Below are 19,176 nucleotides of genomic sequence, written 5' to 3' on the forward strand. Positions count from 1 at the left end.
CCTCACTAACAAAGGTCGCTGAAGGGCTTCCTTCCACTGGTGCCATGTGGCCATGGGCAAGAGCAGAAGGAGATCCTTCCCGTGTCCGCACCCTCCCCCGGTCCCTTGGTCTGATCGAGGCTTGTCTGTGGTTGATGGAGTTGCGTGTCAGCACAGACATGGCTTATCTAAACTGTTCGGTTCTGTCCAGTTATTAGGTTCTTCTTTTTCATAAATAATAGTTGCCTGTAGAGGTTGATGAAGGCTTCTTAGCACATTTCTATGACCCGAGCTCCATCTACCAGCTCTTGTTGAAGGCAAGTCTCCAGACACACAGATATTTATTAAACATTTTGGCGCACAAATGGGGGACTGTCCACAGATCAGATCAGTGTGCTGAAGTCTCAGGCATTGTCCTTTAAGTTAACTGTGGTGGTGGTGATGGTGGTTTAGTCGCTAAGTTGTGACCCCATGGACTGTAGCACCGCAGGCTCCTCTGTCTGCACCTGATGTGAAAGCTTTACAAGAGGCAGACAGGATTCTCAGGGCTCCTTTCTGGATACTGGTCAGCATCAGGCTGCTGGAAAGCCCTCAGCCCTGTAGTTTCTCATGCAGCCATTGGGGACCAAGTCTTGGACATGACCTCCAAGTACCAGCTTTGGCAGCTGCCCTGTTCATACAGGGGTAGGAGGGTCCTGTGATATTTTAGCCCATCCCTGAATTTAACTGAGAGACATTCCTGGCATCCTTTACTCTGACTGATAAGCTGGTGATATCACCAGTTACAGCTCATTTCTTTAATCCATTTTGCCAGTTGCCAAAACATTTAGTGTTTGGGAGGAAGGTTTACAGGAGTTGTCTCTAAGGTGTCATGTTTAGCCTGAGTGCTTCCCCATATCCTCTCCTTTGGAACCTGCCAGAGGAGTTAAGCGGTCCCGGCAGCTCGATGTAGGTTACTCAGCCTTAGCAGGAAGGCTGACTACAAGGAAGGTGTTAGAACCTGTTGATTATTTGACCTCATTTGTTTCCTAATTAATCATATGTGTACTCTGCACCTGTTATGTTCAACATGTGAGCACTAGCAGGGTAACAATGATGTGAAGCTCTCTACCTTTCCTTCAAGCTTAGACGTGCAGGGAACATGTGGTCACGTTAATCTACATACGAGGATCAGAGATTTCAAAAGATGGAGAGGTGACTCCCGATGGGAGAGGTTATGTGGTATTAAAGCTGATCTGCATGTTTAAAATCCATGTGTTAATTATCTGTACAATGATTATGAAGGAAATGATGCCACATCATCTTTTGAAGATTATGATTAGATTTTAGTTTGGCTTTCTTCTTGGTTAACAAAATGAACTTGATGTTTTGGCAGCTGTTTGTGTGTGTGTGTGAATTGTCAGCTGAGTCTTGCTTGCATAGAACCTGCGAACTTGCACATACCCCAATTCCCAAAAGTATATATAGAAAGGACTTTCTTCCCACAGTCTCAAAATTCTGCATTCTACATCGCTCTTAAGTAATTCATTATTCAGATTTTAGGAGCTCAGAAGAAATTTCCCATTGGGACAGTGTTAAAATGTCATAGTATATGCCTTTGTCATTGAAATTATAGACCCTTAAATCAACCCTCTCAAACCTTTTTGGTCTTTGACCTTGCAGAGTGTCTTGTTCTGGTAAATAGTAGTTGCTTAAATATATTATTAGCAGTAGTGTTATTAGTCTTAATTCTGTGTCTTGGCAGTAGGAAGGTGGGGTGTGCAGGAGGATGGATGTGGAGAGTAAGAGTTTGTTCTGTTGCTCTGCCCTGGGCAGGACCTTGCTGTGGACCATCTTTGAAGAAATTTAATGTTTCTTCTCAACTGTGTGTTAAGCTGCCTGCCCGTGGTTCTGACCCAGAGAGATCGCCCCTCAGTATTGAAATAGTTCTTAATCCTGCTTATCTCCGCTAGGTGAGGGGAGGCAGTGGTTTAACTGATGCCCTCTGAGAGGCAGGTGGGGTCACTTTCTCATCTTGATGTATCAGTACTTGATGATATTGATAACCCAGACAGATTTTTAATTGGCGAAAGTTCAGGCATAACTTAATGATAAACATTCTGGGGCTATGAATTTTTTCCCTTTGTATTTGGTCTTTTTTCCCTTTGAAATGGAGACAGTGAATCACTTGAATAATGAAGAATGAACATGAAGAGAGAAGAGAGTCTAGGATTTATGACTTTGGTCCTGGATGGTTGATAACACTCATCATACAGGGGCGTGCTGGAGGAAGAGCAGATAGAGGGTGGACGTGGCAGGCCAGCTGAAGGTTCCCGGAGGCATTCACAGTAGACGTCCACTAGGTGCTGAGTTTATCCAGCTGCATCTCAGCTGGGAGGTCTCCGTAAGAGGCATCAAATTAGGAACTGCAGTGATGGATGACTTTCTGAGCTGTGGTGAGATCACCTTTGAGGTGATGACAGCCCACTCGAGGAGCAGACAGCAAGGGTCTCCAGGAGGTGGGGGAGCCAGGACGCTAGGGGTCGGCGTCTGCTCACTGAACTGCGGCAAGGAATGGGATCGACCTGTTCTCTCCTTTCTTGGCCCTTTCAGCTACTTGCAGTTCACTGATGACATCCTTAAAGAAGACATGAGTCAATGACCGTAGCTCTTTGTGAGCTGATATTTTAACATAACTACATAAATCATTTGCTGATATCAGTCTGTGACTGCATGATTGTGAAAACACGTCATTAGCAGTGTTTGTCTTAGGTGTTAAGCGACAGTGCGTAGTCTGGACCTTTATGTCTACGAAACGCTTTGTTGTTATTTAGTCACTAAGTCATATCTGACTCTGTGACCCCAGGGACTGTAGCCCGCCAGGCTCCTCTGCCAATAGGATTCTCCAGGCAAGAACTAGAGTGGGTTGCCATTTCTTTCTCCCAGGGACCTTCCCGACCCAGGGGTTGAACCCGTTTCCTGCACTGGCAGGCAGAAGTCTTTACCACTGAGCCACCTGGGAAGCCGACAGAATGCTTTACAACCTCTTTTCCTGTTCTCAGCTAGAATTGAGGCAAAATGAATGAAAGTAAGAAGCTTGGCATAGCCAGATCTTAGCACACGCTACTGTGTACAGAATACCCTCTCACACGGTCGCTAACCCATTCGCTCCAAGTAAGGTGTCTAGACGCTGAAACCTTCACCAGGGTTGGGCAGTCACCCAGGGCTGTAAAAGGACTAAGAGGACAGGGCAAAAATCCAAGACTGCTGGGGGCGTGATGGGATCCGCATGTGACTGGTTTGAGCCTCCAAAGGAGTCCAGTATTAGGGTCCGTAGGTGGTTTAGCTATCCCAGAGTCTGGTTTGTTGGCCCAAGTTAGTTCGCTCAGATTGCCCTCGGGGCATTCAGGCCAGATCCTTATTCTAAGCACTGCAGCCCGCGCCTCCCTGCCCAGCCCCCGCTTGCTAGTGGCAGGTGCAGGCGTCTGCGCTGCTTTTCCACTGGGGGAGTTACCCTTGGGCTCGTAATCTGTGGGTTTTAATTACTTATTTATTTTTCCTCCCTGTTATGTTGCCCTCTGTGCTTCCAAGGCTCGCCACAGACTCGGCAGTGAGAGTGTTTCCTGGTGTTTGGAAACTTCTCTCTTTTTAGGACTCCCTTCCTGGGACGGAGCTCCGTCCCTCCCTCTTCTGTCTCTTTTTTTGTCTTTTATATTTTTTCCTATCTTCTTTCGAAGACAATGGTCTGCTTTCCTGGGTGCCTGATGTCCTCAGCCGGCTTTCAGAAGTTGTTTTGTGGAATTTGCTCAGCGTTGAAATGTTCTTTTGATGAATTTGTGGGGGAGAAAGTGGTCTCCCCGTCCTATTCCTCCACCATCTTAGGACCGCCCGTAGGTGGTTTAGAACCTGGCCTTAGAGCATCTAGGGGCTCAAGTTGCAAATGACTAGTTTGAATTCAACAAAATGCTTAACCATTGTTCTGCATTTTGTTGCCACTGAGCTAAACCCTCAGTTTTGAAGGAAGAGTTGAACGTTGCCAGTCAGACCCACCAAACTTAATTATATCTGTTTTATCAGAGTGTCCTGTTTTATTGGAAGTACTTGCACAGCAGTCAACTCTCATGTTACATGACTTTTAATTCCCGATGGCTCTTAAATCCTTTAATCCTTATGTTGTGTTCATTTCTCTATGTCTACATTGTTGCAAGCTCCCTAAGAAAGAAGAAAGTGTTAGTCACTCAGTGGTGTCTGAGCCTTTGCAACCCGGTGGACTGTAGCCTACCAGGTTCCTCCGTCCATGGGATTTTCCAGGCAAGAATACTGGAGTTGCCATTTCCTTCTAAGGATGGGGCAATATCTGTGTGTCTAAAAGTTATGACCAATCTAGATAGTATATTCAAAAGCAGAGACATTACTCTGCCAACCAAGTTCCGTCTAGTCAAGGCTATGGTTTTTGCTGTGGTCATGTATGGATGTGAGAGTTGGACTGTGAAGAAGGCTGAGCGCCAAAGAATTTGATGCTTTTGAACTGTGGTGTTGGAGAAGACTCTTGAGAGTCCCTGGGACTGCAAGGAGATCCAACCAGTCCATTCTGAAGGAGATCAGCCCTGGGATTTCTTTGGAAGGAATGATGCTAAAGCTGAAACTCCAATACTTCGGACACCTCATGCGGAGAGTTGACTCATTGGAAAAGACTCTGATGCTGGGAGGGATTGAGGGCAGGAGGAGAAGGGGACGACCCAGGATGAGATGGCTGGATGGCATCACGGACTTGATGGACGTGAGTCTGAGTGAACTCCGGGTGATGGTGATGGACAGGGAGGCCTGGCGTGCTGCGATTCATGGGGTCGCAAAGAGTCAGACACGACTGAGCGACTGAACTGAACTGAAACGTCTTCAGTGGGCAGCTCCTGAGTGTAGACACCTTGTTGACAAGCATGTTGGCATCCAAGGGCGATGGCGTTTTAGGGAGGCTGTGGCTGGGCCCCGAGTGTCACCTGAGGTTGCCATGTGCCCTCTGTGAAGCTGAGTGCGTTGCAGCTGGTCTGAGGAGTGCTTCAGAGCGCCGGGAACGTCACGCAGCAGGCAGGCTCTTTGGGGCAGAAAGAGTGAAATCAAGGAGCATGATCCGAAGCTGCAGCTGTAGGTGAATCATTTCAGTTAAATAACTCACACTCCACTTTTGGTTACTTAGCGTTTCTACACCATTTAGCATCTGACGAAGCCTCATTTGACATACGTTCTATTTGGCTTGTGTGTCTTCAGGACAAGAGTTTGGTCTGAAGTGTAAGTTTGTGGGACATAAAATCACCATCTCTCATTTATATAGATTGTAACCTGAAACTTTGTACCAAAGGCTGTTTTCTAGAGTAACTCAGACTTGCCCCAGAGCTAAGATTTATTTCCTCTAATACAGAACTGCCTTCTCGGAGAAGCTGATTTTTGATCATTAGATCAAAACTGAAGAATCGGAGTTTGAATAATACATAAAGTTTAGGCATCTTTTTTTTTTAAAAATTGTTTATTTGACTGTGCGGGGTCTCAGCTGTGGCATGAGAACGCTTAGTTGCAGCATGTGGGATCCAGTTGCCTGCGAGGGGTGGTGCGTGGGCCCCCCCGCGCTGGGAACTGGGCGTCTTAGCCACCAGGCCAGCAGGGAAGCCTCTGTGGGCGTCAGGGTGCTCATCAGGCCTTCAGTTGGACCGGCGGGGTTCTCTGGGACTAGTGCGTTGTCACGTGACAGGCACGGTTGTTTCTGACCCTTGAGTTGTGAATTCCTTGGGATATTGGAGGATAATCAATGGAATGTTACAACTAGACCTCAAAGAGCAAGCAGTATGTAATGTTTATTGTCAAAGACTATACTTTCTTGTTGCCAGAATAAGTGAATTAATTAAAAAAAATTTATTCGGCTTAAGTTGCATTAGTATTTCAGGCCATGTAAACTTGTAGCTAATCTTCAATCCGCTTGGGTTTTAGGTGTGAAAAGTGGACCAACAGGGCACGGTGTTGTGGCCGGCTCACGGAAGGGCTGCCAGGACCTCCTCAGACCGCGGGAGGAATCCAGGAAGAAGGGGAGAGGCCAGAAGGTCAGTGTGTGCAAACATTGTCTTAAACTTTCCGCTGCTGCTGTGCCATGATGTTCTGCCCTGGGTTAATGCCACATAAACTGCTCTGTCCAGCTTGCATTTGATTTTTTTTTTAATTAATTATGGGTGGATGCTGGGAAACTCTGACAATAAAACCAAGAGCATTGCTTACATTCAGGACAGAGTTACTACTGGTGGAGCCAACCTCCTTGCGCCCTTTGCCAGGGCATTTCTCGCTTGTAAAAACGCCACCAGCTTCCCTCGAGCAGAGAGCGTTGGCTGAGCCAGCGATTGTTGTTGTATCTTCTGAGTAGTAAACAGCCACTAGGTAGGAGATGAAGAGCCCGGCCATCTGGGATTTGTGAGCTGCTCACGGCCTGACCCGAAGCCGTCAGAGGGAACGGTTTTGTGCTGAGACTTGGGTCTTCTGAGGCTGTAGCCTGGGAACCTGCTCGCGCGCGCGCACTCTCTCCTCTCTCTCTCTCCCCCTCGCCCCCTCCCCACTGTCTCAGAGGGTATCAAGCTCTGAGGCCCACCTGCTGAGGCTCACGTGGGCCACTCCAGGAGGACTTTACACTTGTTGATCCTTCAACATCTGCTCTCACGGCCGAGCTCTTGAATTAGCCCCTTGTTATCCTGTGCCATGTTTTTATAAGGCCAAGAAACTATAATAGAGTGAAACCCGAAATCCAAGTGACAAGACAGCTGCAGCGGTAAACATGCAGCAACCAGGAAGGAGCCAGTTTTTAGGGGGAGCCACAGATTCACAGGGAAAGGAACTGTCAAGCCCCCCGACACGTGTGAAGCCCCCTGGGCCGCCGGCTCCGTGTCATGACTGGTGACCGCCCTGAGCCTGGCGCAGCTTGCAGACCTGCCCGGCCCGCCCGCCCTGTCCCGGTGTCCCTGTAGCAAGCCGGGGGCCCGCGACCGCATCCAGGATGGGTTTCCATGTCCTGATCTTCCTCAGTGCAGGGTGGCCGCTTAGCCTTTCCTTTGGAAAAACTAGGGCCAGAGCTGGGCCAGCACTCACTCCTCTGATGCTTGTTATGTGCGCACTGTGTCCTGCCCTGCTCCTTCCCGTGGGTCCTGTCCACCCTGAAGGGGACTGGCCCCTGCTGCTTCCACGGGAAAGACTGTCCTGGAGGGCCTCCCCGCCCTGTATTCCTAGTCTATCTCTCACCCCTCTTAGCCTTTGGGAACCATGTTTTGTGTTCATGAGTCTGTGTGTTGTAGATAAATTCATTTGCATCGTATTTTAGATTCCACAGATAAGTGATATACTGTGGTGTTTGTCTTTTTTTACTTACTTACTTCACTCAGTATGATTATCTCCAGGTCCATCCGTGCTCTTGCAAAACGGCTTTATTTCATTCTCTTTTATGGCTGAGTATTACATTTACATGCACACACTCACACCACACAACCTCTTTGCTCATTCAGTCTCTGGGTTGGGAAGATCCCCTGGAGGAGAAAATGGCATCCGGCTCCAGTATTCTTGCTGGAAGAATTCCTGGATAGAGGAGCCTGGCAGGCTACAGTCCATGGGGTCGCCAAGAGTTGGACAGGACGGAGCGACTAAGCACAGCACATTATATACACATACACGCACACATACCATACAACTGCTTTATCTGTTCATCGGTCAGTAGGCATGCAGATTGCTTCCATGTCCTGGCTGCTGTACACAGCACTGCAGTGAACCCTGGGGTGCATGTATCTTTGCAAATTAGAATTTTATCTGAGTATTTGTTTGCCCAGAAGCTGTTACTTTATGTTTCATTTTTGAGGAGCCTCCATGCTGTTCTCCGTAGTGTCTGCGCCAGTTTACCTTCCCGCCAGCAGGGTGGGAGGGTTCCCTTTTCTCCACACCCTCTCCACCGTTTGTTGTTTCTAGACTTTGTGATGATGGAAGTTCTGGCAGGTGTGAGGTGATAACTCCTTGTGGTTTTGGTTCGCATTTCTCTAGTAATGAGTGACGTTGAGTCTCTCTTCGTGTGCCTCTTGGCCACCTGGATGTCTTCTCTGGAGATGTGTCTGTTTGGGTCTGATCCCCCTGCAGGACTCTTAAGTGGCAGGACTCGGGTTCTGCCTGGGACCTTCTGAGTCGGTGTTCCCTGTGAAAGCCCCCATGCAGTACAGTCTCCCGCCTCAGAAAGGAACCTGGCTCCCAGCGCAGACGGTTCACCTTGTCTTCCTCAGGGCAGAGGACACAACCCGGTTCCCTGTCTTCCACAGACCTTTGTCCTCATCCATCACTCTTGTCCTCATTCACTGCACAGCCTTTTCTCCAGTGAATCGAGCGCTCATCATGCCTGAGGGCAGTGGCCCCCTGCTTTATCCCATCTCGGGGATCTGAAGTTGTTGGGGTACCTGACTCACATCCTTAGACATCCTGATGTCTTTAATATGAGGTGCATCTTGGGCTACTAGAATTCTTAAAGATTCCTCCTAAGCTAATTCTAATATGAAACAGAGTTTGGAACCACTGTTATGCCTTAGGGACTATGTCTGGTATAGTTCAAACAAGCAATTTATCTTGGAAGAAGTTCTGTTTGTTTCTGAACTCTACTCATATAAACTGTTTTTATTCTTTAGACTTTTAAGAAAACAAGAACAAAAACAAAATCCTGATTTTATTTGCTTAATGGCTAAGTATTTTAGAAGTGTAAATTTAGTTAGCAAAGGCAATGGCACCCTACTCCAGTACTCTTGCCTGGAGAATCCCGTGGACGGAGGGGCCTGGTAGGCTGCAGTCCATGGGGTCGCCAGGAGTCGGACACGACTGAGAAACTTCACTTTCACTTTTCACTTTCATGCATTGGAGAAGGAAATGGCAACCCACTCCAGTATTCTTGCCTGGAGAATCCCAGGGATGGGGGAGCCTGGTGGGCTGCCATCTCTGGAGTCGCACAGAGTCAGACGTGATTGAAGCGACTTAGCAGCAGCAGCATAGAGATGAATGGTCATGGTTTATCACTGTACAGGTTAAAACGAAGAGCAATAACAACATTTTTAAAATTCAATTTAAAATTTTAAAGATAGTTTCCTGGCAGTGTTTGAGATCTTCGAATATGAGTGTAGGGAGCAGTGTTTACATTGGTATCTTATGTGATGGCAAGTCAGCGAAAGCACTGAGTTTAGTTGCCTGGAGTTGAAAGCTGACTGTGGAGTGACACAGGAGTCGTATTGGTGAGTTAAATACAGGCCTCGGATCTGTGACTTACCAGTGGAATGCTAGTCCTGAGGGTTATGCTGCTGTCCAGTCATGTCTGTTTTCCCCCACCAAAACTGAGGTCTTACCTGCTTGTTTTCATTCCTTATCAGATTTCAAAACAGCCTGTGTTAAACTTAAATTTCAGACTTTTTAACATAGTCATGTTTTTATGTATAAATATATATTTAAGGGATTAGATTCCATCAAACGGAACAATTATTGACAGTTTTTAAAAAAAAAATATCTTGCATCTGGATTTAACATTGAATAAAGCAGTTTCCCTTGTAGCTCAGTTGGTTAAGAGTCTGTCTGCAATGCGAGAGACCCGGGTTCCATTCCTGGATCAGGAAGATCCCCCGGAGAAGGAGATGGCAACCCACTCCAGTGTTCTTGCCTAGAGAATCCCACGGACAGAGGAGCCTGGCGGGCTACAGCCCATGGGGTCGCAAGAGCTGGACACGACTTAGTGACTAAACCACAGAGCAGCTTTACAGGGAATATCTTTCATCTGCTAATGCCTCTACTGGAACAGAGAATTCTCGTGTGTAGAATATAAGATCGTATTTTTCTGTTTCCACATGAGAGCTAGCATCCATACTGTTTCTGTAGTTATGAAAATGGTTTAAAACACATGTGTCTCAGGACCCTGATGATCTTTTTTAATCTTAAACTTGAGGTAACACCTGCAGGTAAGGTAATGTCCTTTCTGGGCAGCCCTGCAGAGCAAGCCTGTGAGGCTGTGAATCCTGAGTTCTGTACGGTATAACGGGCTGGAAATGGGGGAGCCTGTGGGTAGGGGTCCCAGCTTGGGTAGGGGAGTAGCCTGGAAAGGATGCGGTGCATCCAGCAGTTCGGGTGGATCCCTCTCGTCCTCGGTTGCTTCTGTTGTCAGACTGCTCCGGGGTCACAGACTTGCAGTCTTGCCTCTGCTTCGGAGAATTCTCATTTCTCTTTCTTTTACTTCTGGGGATTCCCTCCATGTGTTACCTGAGCCTTCTGTATCCCATGCCTCATGATTTTTCTGTATTTGTATATACCTTTCCTTTTTCATCTCCTTCTTTTGTTCTGGGTATCTTCCCTTTCACCCTTCCCCCATAGAGGTCTATTTTTATTGCTGTTGTTCAGTCACTAAGTTGTGTCCGACTCTTTGCGACCCCATGGACTGCAGCATGCCAGGTTTCCCTGTTCATTGTGTATCTCCCGGAGTTTGCTCAAACTCATGTCCATTGAGTCATGATGCCATCCAGCAATCTCATCCTCTGTCACCCCCTTCTCCTCCTGCCTTCAATCTTTCCCAGCATCAGGGTCTTTTCCAGTTGGCTCTTTGCATCAGGTGGCCAGAGTATTGGCCCTTCAGTATCAGTCCTTCCAATGAATATTCAGGATTGATTTCCTTTAGGATTGACTGGTTTGATCCCCTTGCAGTCCAAGGGACTTTCAAGAGTCTTCTCCAATATCACAGTTTGAAATCACTAATCCTTTGATGCTGTCTTCTTTAGGGTACAACTTTCACATTTGCCAGCAAAGGTCTGTCTAGTCAAAACTGTGGTTTTTCCACAAGTCATGTATGGATGTGAAAGTGAAAGTCTCTCACTCATTTCCAACTCTTTGAGTCCTCATGGACTGGGAATTCTCCAGGCCAGAATACTGGAATGTGTAGCCTTTCCCTTCTCCAGGGGATCTTCCCCACCCATGGGTCAAACCCAGGTGTCTGCACTGCAGGCGGATTCTGTACCTGCTGAACCACATAGAAAGCGAGGATGTGAGAGCGGGACTATAAAGAAAGCCGAGCGCCGGAGAATTGATGCTTTTGAGCTGTGGTGTTGGAGAAGATTCTTGAGAGTCCCTTGAACTACAAGGAAATCCAACCAGTCCATCCTAAGGAAATCAGTCCTGAATATTCATTGGAAGGACTGATGCTGAAGTTGAAACTCCAGTACTTTGGCCTCCTGATGCAAAGAACTGATTCATTGGAAAAGACCCTGATGCTGGGAAAGATTGAAGGAGGGAGGAGAAGGAGACGACAGAGAATGAGATTGTTGGATGTCATCATCGACTCAATGGACATGAGTTTGAGTAGCTCTGGGAGTTGGTGCTGAACAGGGAAGCCTGGAGTGCTGCAGTCCATGGGGTTGCAAAGAGTTGGACATGACTGAACGACTGAACTGAATTAAAGTCACATTTGTACATGACTAGTGGAAGAACCATAGCTTTGACTAGATGGACCTTTGTTGGCAAAGTGATGTCTCTGCTTTTTAATACGCTGTCTAGATTTGTCATAATTTTCCTTCCAAGGAGCATGCGTCTTTTAATTTCACGGCTGCAGTCACCATCCACAGTGATTTTGGAGCCCAAGAAAATATACTCTGTCACTGCTTCCATTGTTTCCCATCTCTTTGCCATGAAGTGATGAGACCAGATACCATGATCTTAGTTTTTTGAATGCTGAGATTTAAGCCAGCTGTTTTACTCTCCTCCTTCACCCTCACCAAGAGGCTTGATCAAGCCTCTCCAAGATCACTGTTAGCTATTCTTGGAGAAGGAAATGGCAACCCACTCCAGTCTTCTTGCCTAGAGAATCCCGTGGACAGAGGAGCCTGGTGGGCTGCTGTCCATGGGGTCGCACAGAGGCAGACATGACTGAAGGACTTTGCGTGCATGTGTGCATTGGAGAAGGAAATGGCGACCCACTCCAGTGTTCTTGCCTAGAGAGTCCCAGGGATGGAGGAGCCTGCTGGGCTGCCGTCTATGGGGTCACACAGAGTCGATATGATTGAAGCGACTTAGCAGCAGTAGCAATAGCAGTGCTATTGTTATGATAAAACTATATTAAGTTTTAAAGCTTCTTTGATTGTATTTTTCAGTTCTCATCATTCTATTTGGATTTTTTTTAATTTCCAGTGTTCTGCCAAAATTGTTTATTTTGCTTTTTATTTCTCTGTGCATAATCATACTGTTTCCGACTCTAAGCCCGGTAGCTGCGTCCTCTGGCTTCCTCGGTCTCTGTCTCCCTTGTCCGTTGTTCCTCCTCGTTTTCTGCCATGTGTCCTCCACCGTGCCTGTGTGTTTCAGCCTGCTTTCTTGCCGAGTTGAGGCCATCTGCGGTCGCGCTCCTCTCTCGGAGCGGCCAGCTGTCCCCCGGCTCACCTGCAGGTTTCTCGTCCTCCGGGACTCACTGTCTTCTCAGCTTGGCAGCGTCTCCGTCAGGGCGTCTGTGTCTAGTCCAGCTTCACTGATTGTTCACGGTGGGGGTTGTCCTGATCTACTTAGTCTGTCATTCCTGGACATACTGGGTGGATTTTAATGGCCATTTAAGAAAACGTTTTTCCTCTAATTAGAGACAGGATAAATCCTTCTCTGAGAAAAGAACAAGAGACCAAGTCAGCAGAGTTTTTAAGATGAACATTCAAGTCGTTGGTTGCAGAAGACATGCTAACCATCTCTTAAAGAGTTGAAAACAGATATAACTCAATAAAGAATTACAAAATCTGAGAGCTATTATTTCCATTAGAGATTTTTTGGTTTAGTACTCACTTTTAATGGGAAAAGCCATCTTGTTCATTGGTGGGAAACTGTCTTTTTTCGACTTATTACTTTAAATATATGCTCATAAATTTGTTGAACCTTTTATTATTTTGAGACTCCAGTTGAGCAGTGCCATTACCTCCATAATCTTAGCTTATAATATGTGGCTCATTGGCAAGGAAATATATTTCTGCCATCTTTTCAGAAGGACAAGCATAAATCGTAGCCTGTTTTCTCTTTTGCTTGTTTAATATTGTCAGACATAGAACCCGATGAAGATAAATATAACGGTAATGCTAGTTACACAGTAAATGTGTATGAATATGTGGGATTTTTTTCTCCTCCAAGGTATTTCTTCTACTACTTCTGTTACTTTCGTTATTGTTGTTCAAATATTATCAGCCTTAATTAACACAGCTTTTCTTGTAAGTCATCAACTGGACAAGAAAGCGCAGCTTCCCTAGGAGGGTCTGTTTTTAAGTCTTGTTTTGGAGCCCCCTGTACCCAGCAGGTCTGTCACGAGAGGGCGAACGCTGGGTCAGAGTGTAGGGAGTGCCTAACTGGCTTCATGAGCTTGGAGACTTACAGCGAAGTGAGGAGCCCGACAGGTAAAATTATACAAGTGCATTTACTGTGTTTTTGAGCCGCTAAGTTGTGTCCGACTCTTTGCAACCCCAGGGACTGTAGCCCAGCAGGCCCCTCTGACCGTGAGATTTCCCGGGCTAGACCACTAGAGGAGTTTGCCATGCCATCCTCCAGGGGATCTTCCCAAACCAGGGGTTGAACCTGCATATGTTGTGTCTCCTGTGTTGCCAGATGGGTTCTTTAACCACTGTGCCACATGGGAAGCCCACCCTTCTGACAACAGGGGGTAAAAACAAAGAGAAGGAAGAAAAGACACTACATACCCGATCAAGTGCTTAAATGTCTACATCTCTTACACTGAGTAGGAGACAAATGATGAATAATGACTTCATATGTTCCGGTAATTGCTTGTTCTCACATATTTTATTAGCCTGTGCACCTTCCAGGACACAAGCTTTAATCTTTGATACTCTTCGTAATACAGCATGACACACAAAATTGATGTTTTATAAATATTTACTGAGTGAATGAAGTCTGCATGCATTTCCCTTCTGTTTTTTTGAGTTCTCATCTTACACTGTTCCTAGCGCTTTTAACCATCACCCAGTGATGTCGTATTCATCATAATCTATCTAGGAAAGAGGGCATCTGCGCCGTCTCGATGTAAACCAGAGCCGCTGCTTCCTGGAGCCTCCTCTCCTCCCACAGGCCCCTGAACGAGCTCTCCACTGCGCTGCGGGAGCCGCTGCTGTTTCATGAATGTGCTCTTCCCCTTCGCAGTAATTCCAGGACCCTGGCTGCCTGCCACTAGATAGTGCGCTTGGCTAGAAGCATGTAATCTTGTGGGTTGTTTTGTTTTTAAAGTTTAACTTTCAAGTTGAAAGAGCTGTTGACTCACGCAAATGACAGGTGATATTTATTTTGTTTCTTGACAATTCTGCACGAGCATGCTGTTATTACCCACTTAGGAGAACTGCCGCACTTCCTGAAGGATGACCCCCCTCTGTAAACATCCCTGTAAACAACTGCCCATTGTTCAGACACCACCCCCACCCCACCCCCCCAAGAGCAGTAAGATGGGGCCCGCCTCCCGTGCGGGCCTTTGCAGATGGTTTGAGAGAGGAGTTGGCAGAGCCTGCAGGGACTGAGATTTCTGGCACCAGGATCTGTAACTGCTTTGATGAGCCATTCCTGGCAAAGCGCACCCAGAGCTGGCAGTGGAAGGGGGCGGGGGGGTTGCTCGTTATGACAGGTGTCCAGTCTGCCAGCGGATGCGACTCTGTGAGTCCACCCGACAACCTGCTGCCACTGGGAGGTGTAACAAGTGCTTGTGGCTCCGTGAGCCTGCTGTTGTTTCTTTTTCTTTTCGTGTATGAGAAAAAAATATTTATATAGGAAACATTAAAAAAAGAATCTTCAAAGAGCACCACCTTTCCTTTCCTGTGTTTTCTGCGCTTGGTGGCTGCTGTGTGCCGCATTCTAACGTGTGCTTCAGAAAGCCTCAGCTGTGCCCCATTCGGGCGGTGGTGGCCGTGAGGGCCACCGGGCCAATGCTGAAGCCACTCTCGTGGGCTCCCAGCAGTCCTCTTGGGCCAGTAAAAGTAGAGGCCAAGGTAGAGCCCTCCCCATCCCGCCCCCGCCCCCTCCAGAGGTCTGGAGGCAGAGGACACTGCGAGACATCCCGTTAGCATCTGCCGTGGGCGCCTGGGGCCCTGGGCAGATTCCAGGTGCACGTTCTGGAGGTAGTCACAGCTGCTGGTTCCAAAGGGCCAGCTCACTAGATATGATGTCTGGGGCATGTTAGCCAGGGGATCGTAACCTTGGTAACCTGGCTTAGAGATATCAAATTAATCTGAGCTGTGCAAAACCTCAAAATAGGAACCTGCTGAAGTAGCCATCTTTAACCCAACAAAATGGATTCTCTGGGAGTAAAGGAGCCGAAGAGAAGGAAAAGACATGCAACTCCGTGTCCCGCTGCTCCTTTTAAATACTTGGTTTTTTCTTTTTCTGGTGGCATTTAAAAAATTTTTGCATATATATGTATATATATTTTTTTGGCCACGCTGTGTGGCATTTGGGACCCTAGCCCCCAGCCAGGGACTGAGCCTGCGCCCGTTGCACTGAAGTGAAGAGTCCTAACCTCCAGGCCGCCGACGTGCACGCCTGCTCAGGGGTGTCTGACTCTGCGACCCCGTGGACTGCAGCCTGCCAGGCTCCTCTGTCCATGGGATTCTCCAGCGAGAATGCTGCAGTAGGGTGCTGTTCCCTTCCAGGAAACCTTCCCCGCCGCTGGGTGGATCCCGCGTCTCTTACACCTCCTGCGTTGGCGGGGGCTGGGGGGGACTCCTTACCACTCGTGCCGCCAAGGGAACTCCCTAAATGCTTTCCTCACTGAGCAGCCACCGTGCCAGGGGACTGTTCCTGCCTAATGTGATGGCTCCCCGCTGCCCCCACCCTCTTCTCAGACAGTTAGAGATCCAAGCGCATCTCCATCATTCCGTCTCTCTGCCCAGTTTGGAAACATGACTCACTTCTGCCCAGTGAGATGGGAAGGGAAGTCTTACTGGGAGGTTTCTGGAAAGAGCCTCCTGTCACTGGAGACAGCCCTGGGAAGACACCCCCTCCTGCTCCTCTGAGCTCTGTTACGCCTGGACCTGCCTCCCGGAAGGGGCCGCGTGGGCCAAGGACCCTCCAGAGAGTGGCCCTGGAGAGGGTGGGGAAGGGCCTGCAGACCTCATGGCTTCTTCCCCAACCTCAGTGCGGGTGGGAGCAGTCATCTGCACGTTGCTAAGGGGCCAGGCCATGCACATGTGGAGACACACGTGTGTGTCCACAAAGCGCGCATCCACTTTACGCGTGGCTGGTTTTCCCAGCCGGTTTTTTCCCAATCTTCTCTGGAGGAGCAGCACTGTCCTCTCTTGTTACAAGAAATGTATTGCTTCTCCTCTTAAATCTGCTCAACTCTCTCTGCTGTTTCAAAGTGACCGCTCTCCAAATAAATACTTCCAAATATGAATTAGTGGATATTAGTAGTTTAAGAAAAGAGAGAAGTTAAAACAGCATCATTCAGATGGAAAGGGATTGAAGAGAAGAGTGACAGATGGAGCCGCAACTCAGGATCGGCGAGGCGTTACTGCAGCCTCGTAGAAAGTAGAGCTGGAGGCATTTCACATAGATTTTGGCACATGCCTTTGTGGCTTTTGGATACGCGTTGGGATTTAGTGAATGTATCAGTGGTGAATCAGGATAACGTACAATAGCTGTGAATCGGGCAGGCTGGTGTGCAGGGATTCTCAATCTGGCCTTCCTTATCAGTGAATTTTCAGTTTTTCAAAAACTTTTTTTAAAGATATGCTGTTCTATTTTTCTGCAGGAATGTCTTCTGCTTTCTACTTCTGAATAAATCCACGAGTTGTAATCTAATTCTGTTCATTTTTTTAAAAAAGCACTGAAGGGAATTCCCTGGCGGTCCAGTGGTTAGGACTTGGTGCTTTTGCTGCCAAGGGCCTGGGTTCCATTCCTGGCCGGGGCACTGAGATCCCACAAGCCTCTTGATGCAGCCAAAATAAGCAAATAAAATAAAACTGTGAAAAGGCACCAAATCTCTCTCAGCATCGATTAGATTGGGGCTTTTTGCTTTGTTTCTGGGTTGTTGTTTTTTTTTTTTTTTTAACTGTGTCTCTCCAGCTCACTGGGTGATGTTATAGCGCAGAGGTGGGACAACAAATAGCAAACTAGGAATCCGAACCCAGGCTTCGGGTACGGTGTGACCCCTGAGGTTCAGGGCCAGAGGGGACAAGGGTATGTCTTTGTCTCAGAGTAAAAGCCCTAGCCCAGACATCCCATGAAGTTGCATTTCCCCCCAGCCACCAAATTTACCCCACTTGTTTCCCAAAAGCCAGGTTTTTTGAGTTTAGGGTATGTTGAGAATATATGGTGAAAGAACTCTGCCCTTCACAGGAACTGAGCCATCTGAGCAAGTGTCTTTCTCAGGCTGCCCGCAGCGGTAGGATCTGAAGCGGTCAGATCAGAGAGAAGCGGTCCCACCTCCTTCTCTCTGGGACACTGGGGCTGCCCGGGTCTTGCCTCCTTCCTTGCCTGGCCCCTCTTCTCCCTGGAGCCCGTTCCTGAGTGCAAAAGAGGTTGTGGCACTCCAGTCTAGTTTGTGCAGGCTGCCAAGATGGAATTTGGCAAACTGGACGGCTCATAAAGAGCATTCTGGAGGCTGAGGTCAAGGCCGGGTGGGTTCAGGGTCAGGTGTGGCCGCCTCCTGGTTCATGCACGGCCGTCTTCTCACGGGGAGCTGGTATGGCAGACAGGAGAGGCACAGGGATCTCTTTCATAAGGTTGCACCCTCGTGACCTCATGACCCCCAAAGCCCCACCTCCCGACACTGTCATATTGGGGTTAGGATTCCAACAGAGGAACTTTAGGGGCCAGAGCCATTCCGTTCAGAGGAGTGTGCTCCTTGCCATTAGGGCTGCATTGCCTCTGGTCCCCAGCACACCCACGGCCAGGAATCGGGTGGAGGCGCTGACCCCTGGCACTTTGAGCGTTTGATACTAAGTTTGTTAGATAAAGCATCTTACAATATCATGATTTTTGTGTGTATGTGGTTTTTTTAACAAATCAGGTATTGATGAATAACTTAGATGTTTCATTTTCTCTATGCTTGTTTTTTTTCTTTTACTATAAACAGTTCATCTTTATCCAACATATGAGTATCAAAATCGATACTGATGCTTTACTGACCAATAAAACTGATCATTTTATTATTGCATTGTTGTTTGAGAACATTTAGAAAGGTATGTTTTTTAGGGGAAAAAAAAACCTGAATATTAAGAGTCTCTGTAATTCTGTTTATTAAAAAACAAATTTCACATAAGGAAAAAATATATTAAAAAGGACAATTAAGTTACAAAAAGATTCACTTAAGCAAGTTAAAGATTTCTGCCCCAGCTTTCTGCAGTGAGCCCAGCTTCAGAGCATAGATTTTATCATCAAATTAAAAGCAAAGGGATAATACTATATAGGACACATCTAGGGAGCTACTTATTTATAAAAAGCTGGGATCTCTTATCCATAGATTGAGCTTTTTCTGAAGACACTTAAATGATGTAGCTACCAGGGTCTAGATAATAGAAAATTCTCAGGTCTGATTTGAAGACATTGTTCAGAATTAATGTTTTGTCCTATATGATTTGCTCACTTTTATGTTCTCTAGGGGGCTTCCTTGGTGGCTCAGATGGTAAAGAATCTGCCTGCAATGTGGGAGACCCGGGTTTGATCCCTGGATTGGGAAGATCCCCTGGAGAAGGGAATGGCTACCCACTCCAGTATTCTTGCCTGGACAATTCCATGGACAGAGGAACCTGGTGGGCTACAGTTCATGGGGTTGCAAGGAGTTAGACACAACGGAGAGAATGTTCTCTGCAGTCCAAATTCATGCAAATATATGATTCTGGCAGTGCCCACATGCCTAGGGGGTCTTATTTTAGTAGTGATTGAAATCAATAATCTTGGCAAAGACATGGATTATCTCTTTACTTTTAAAAAGATTTCTTTTTTAATTGAAGGATAATTGCTTTATAGTATTTTGTTGGTTTCTGCCATACATCAGTATGAATCGGCTCTTTACTTTGTTTTTAGGAAAAGTGTTTCCACTGTTTACTTATGAAATGGTACCTAAACCCAAAACATTTAAAGAATGTTTCATTTTTAAAGTGCTTCTTTTTTATCTCTACTAAAACAAGTATGTTTGTTTCATTTGACCTCCCTTTGATCTTATTAAAACAAAATGGACTA

General features: G+C 47.0%; 1 protein-coding gene across 3 annotated transcripts in view; it reads left to right on the plus strand.

The window, feature by feature from the left end:
• The window catches only part of MCPH1 (microcephalin 1), a 227,715-nt gene that overhangs the window by 40,863 nt on the left and 167,676 nt on the right, over window positions 1-19,176 (plus strand). For all 3 annotated transcript variants that reach the window (XM_052661246.1, XM_052661247.1, XM_052661248.1), the window contains one exon: window positions 5,938-6,047. In XM_052661246.1, coding sequence (XP_052517206.1) covers window positions 5,938-6,047 — 110 coding nt within the window. The remainder of the gene's footprint in view (window positions 1-5,937; window positions 6,048-19,176) is intronic.

This window comes from Budorcas taxicolor, chromosome 24 (assembly GCF_023091745.1).
Source record: "Budorcas taxicolor isolate Tak-1 chromosome 24, Takin1.1, whole genome shotgun sequence".
Taxonomy (NCBI): Eukaryota; Metazoa; Chordata; class Mammalia; order Artiodactyla; family Bovidae; genus Budorcas; species Budorcas taxicolor.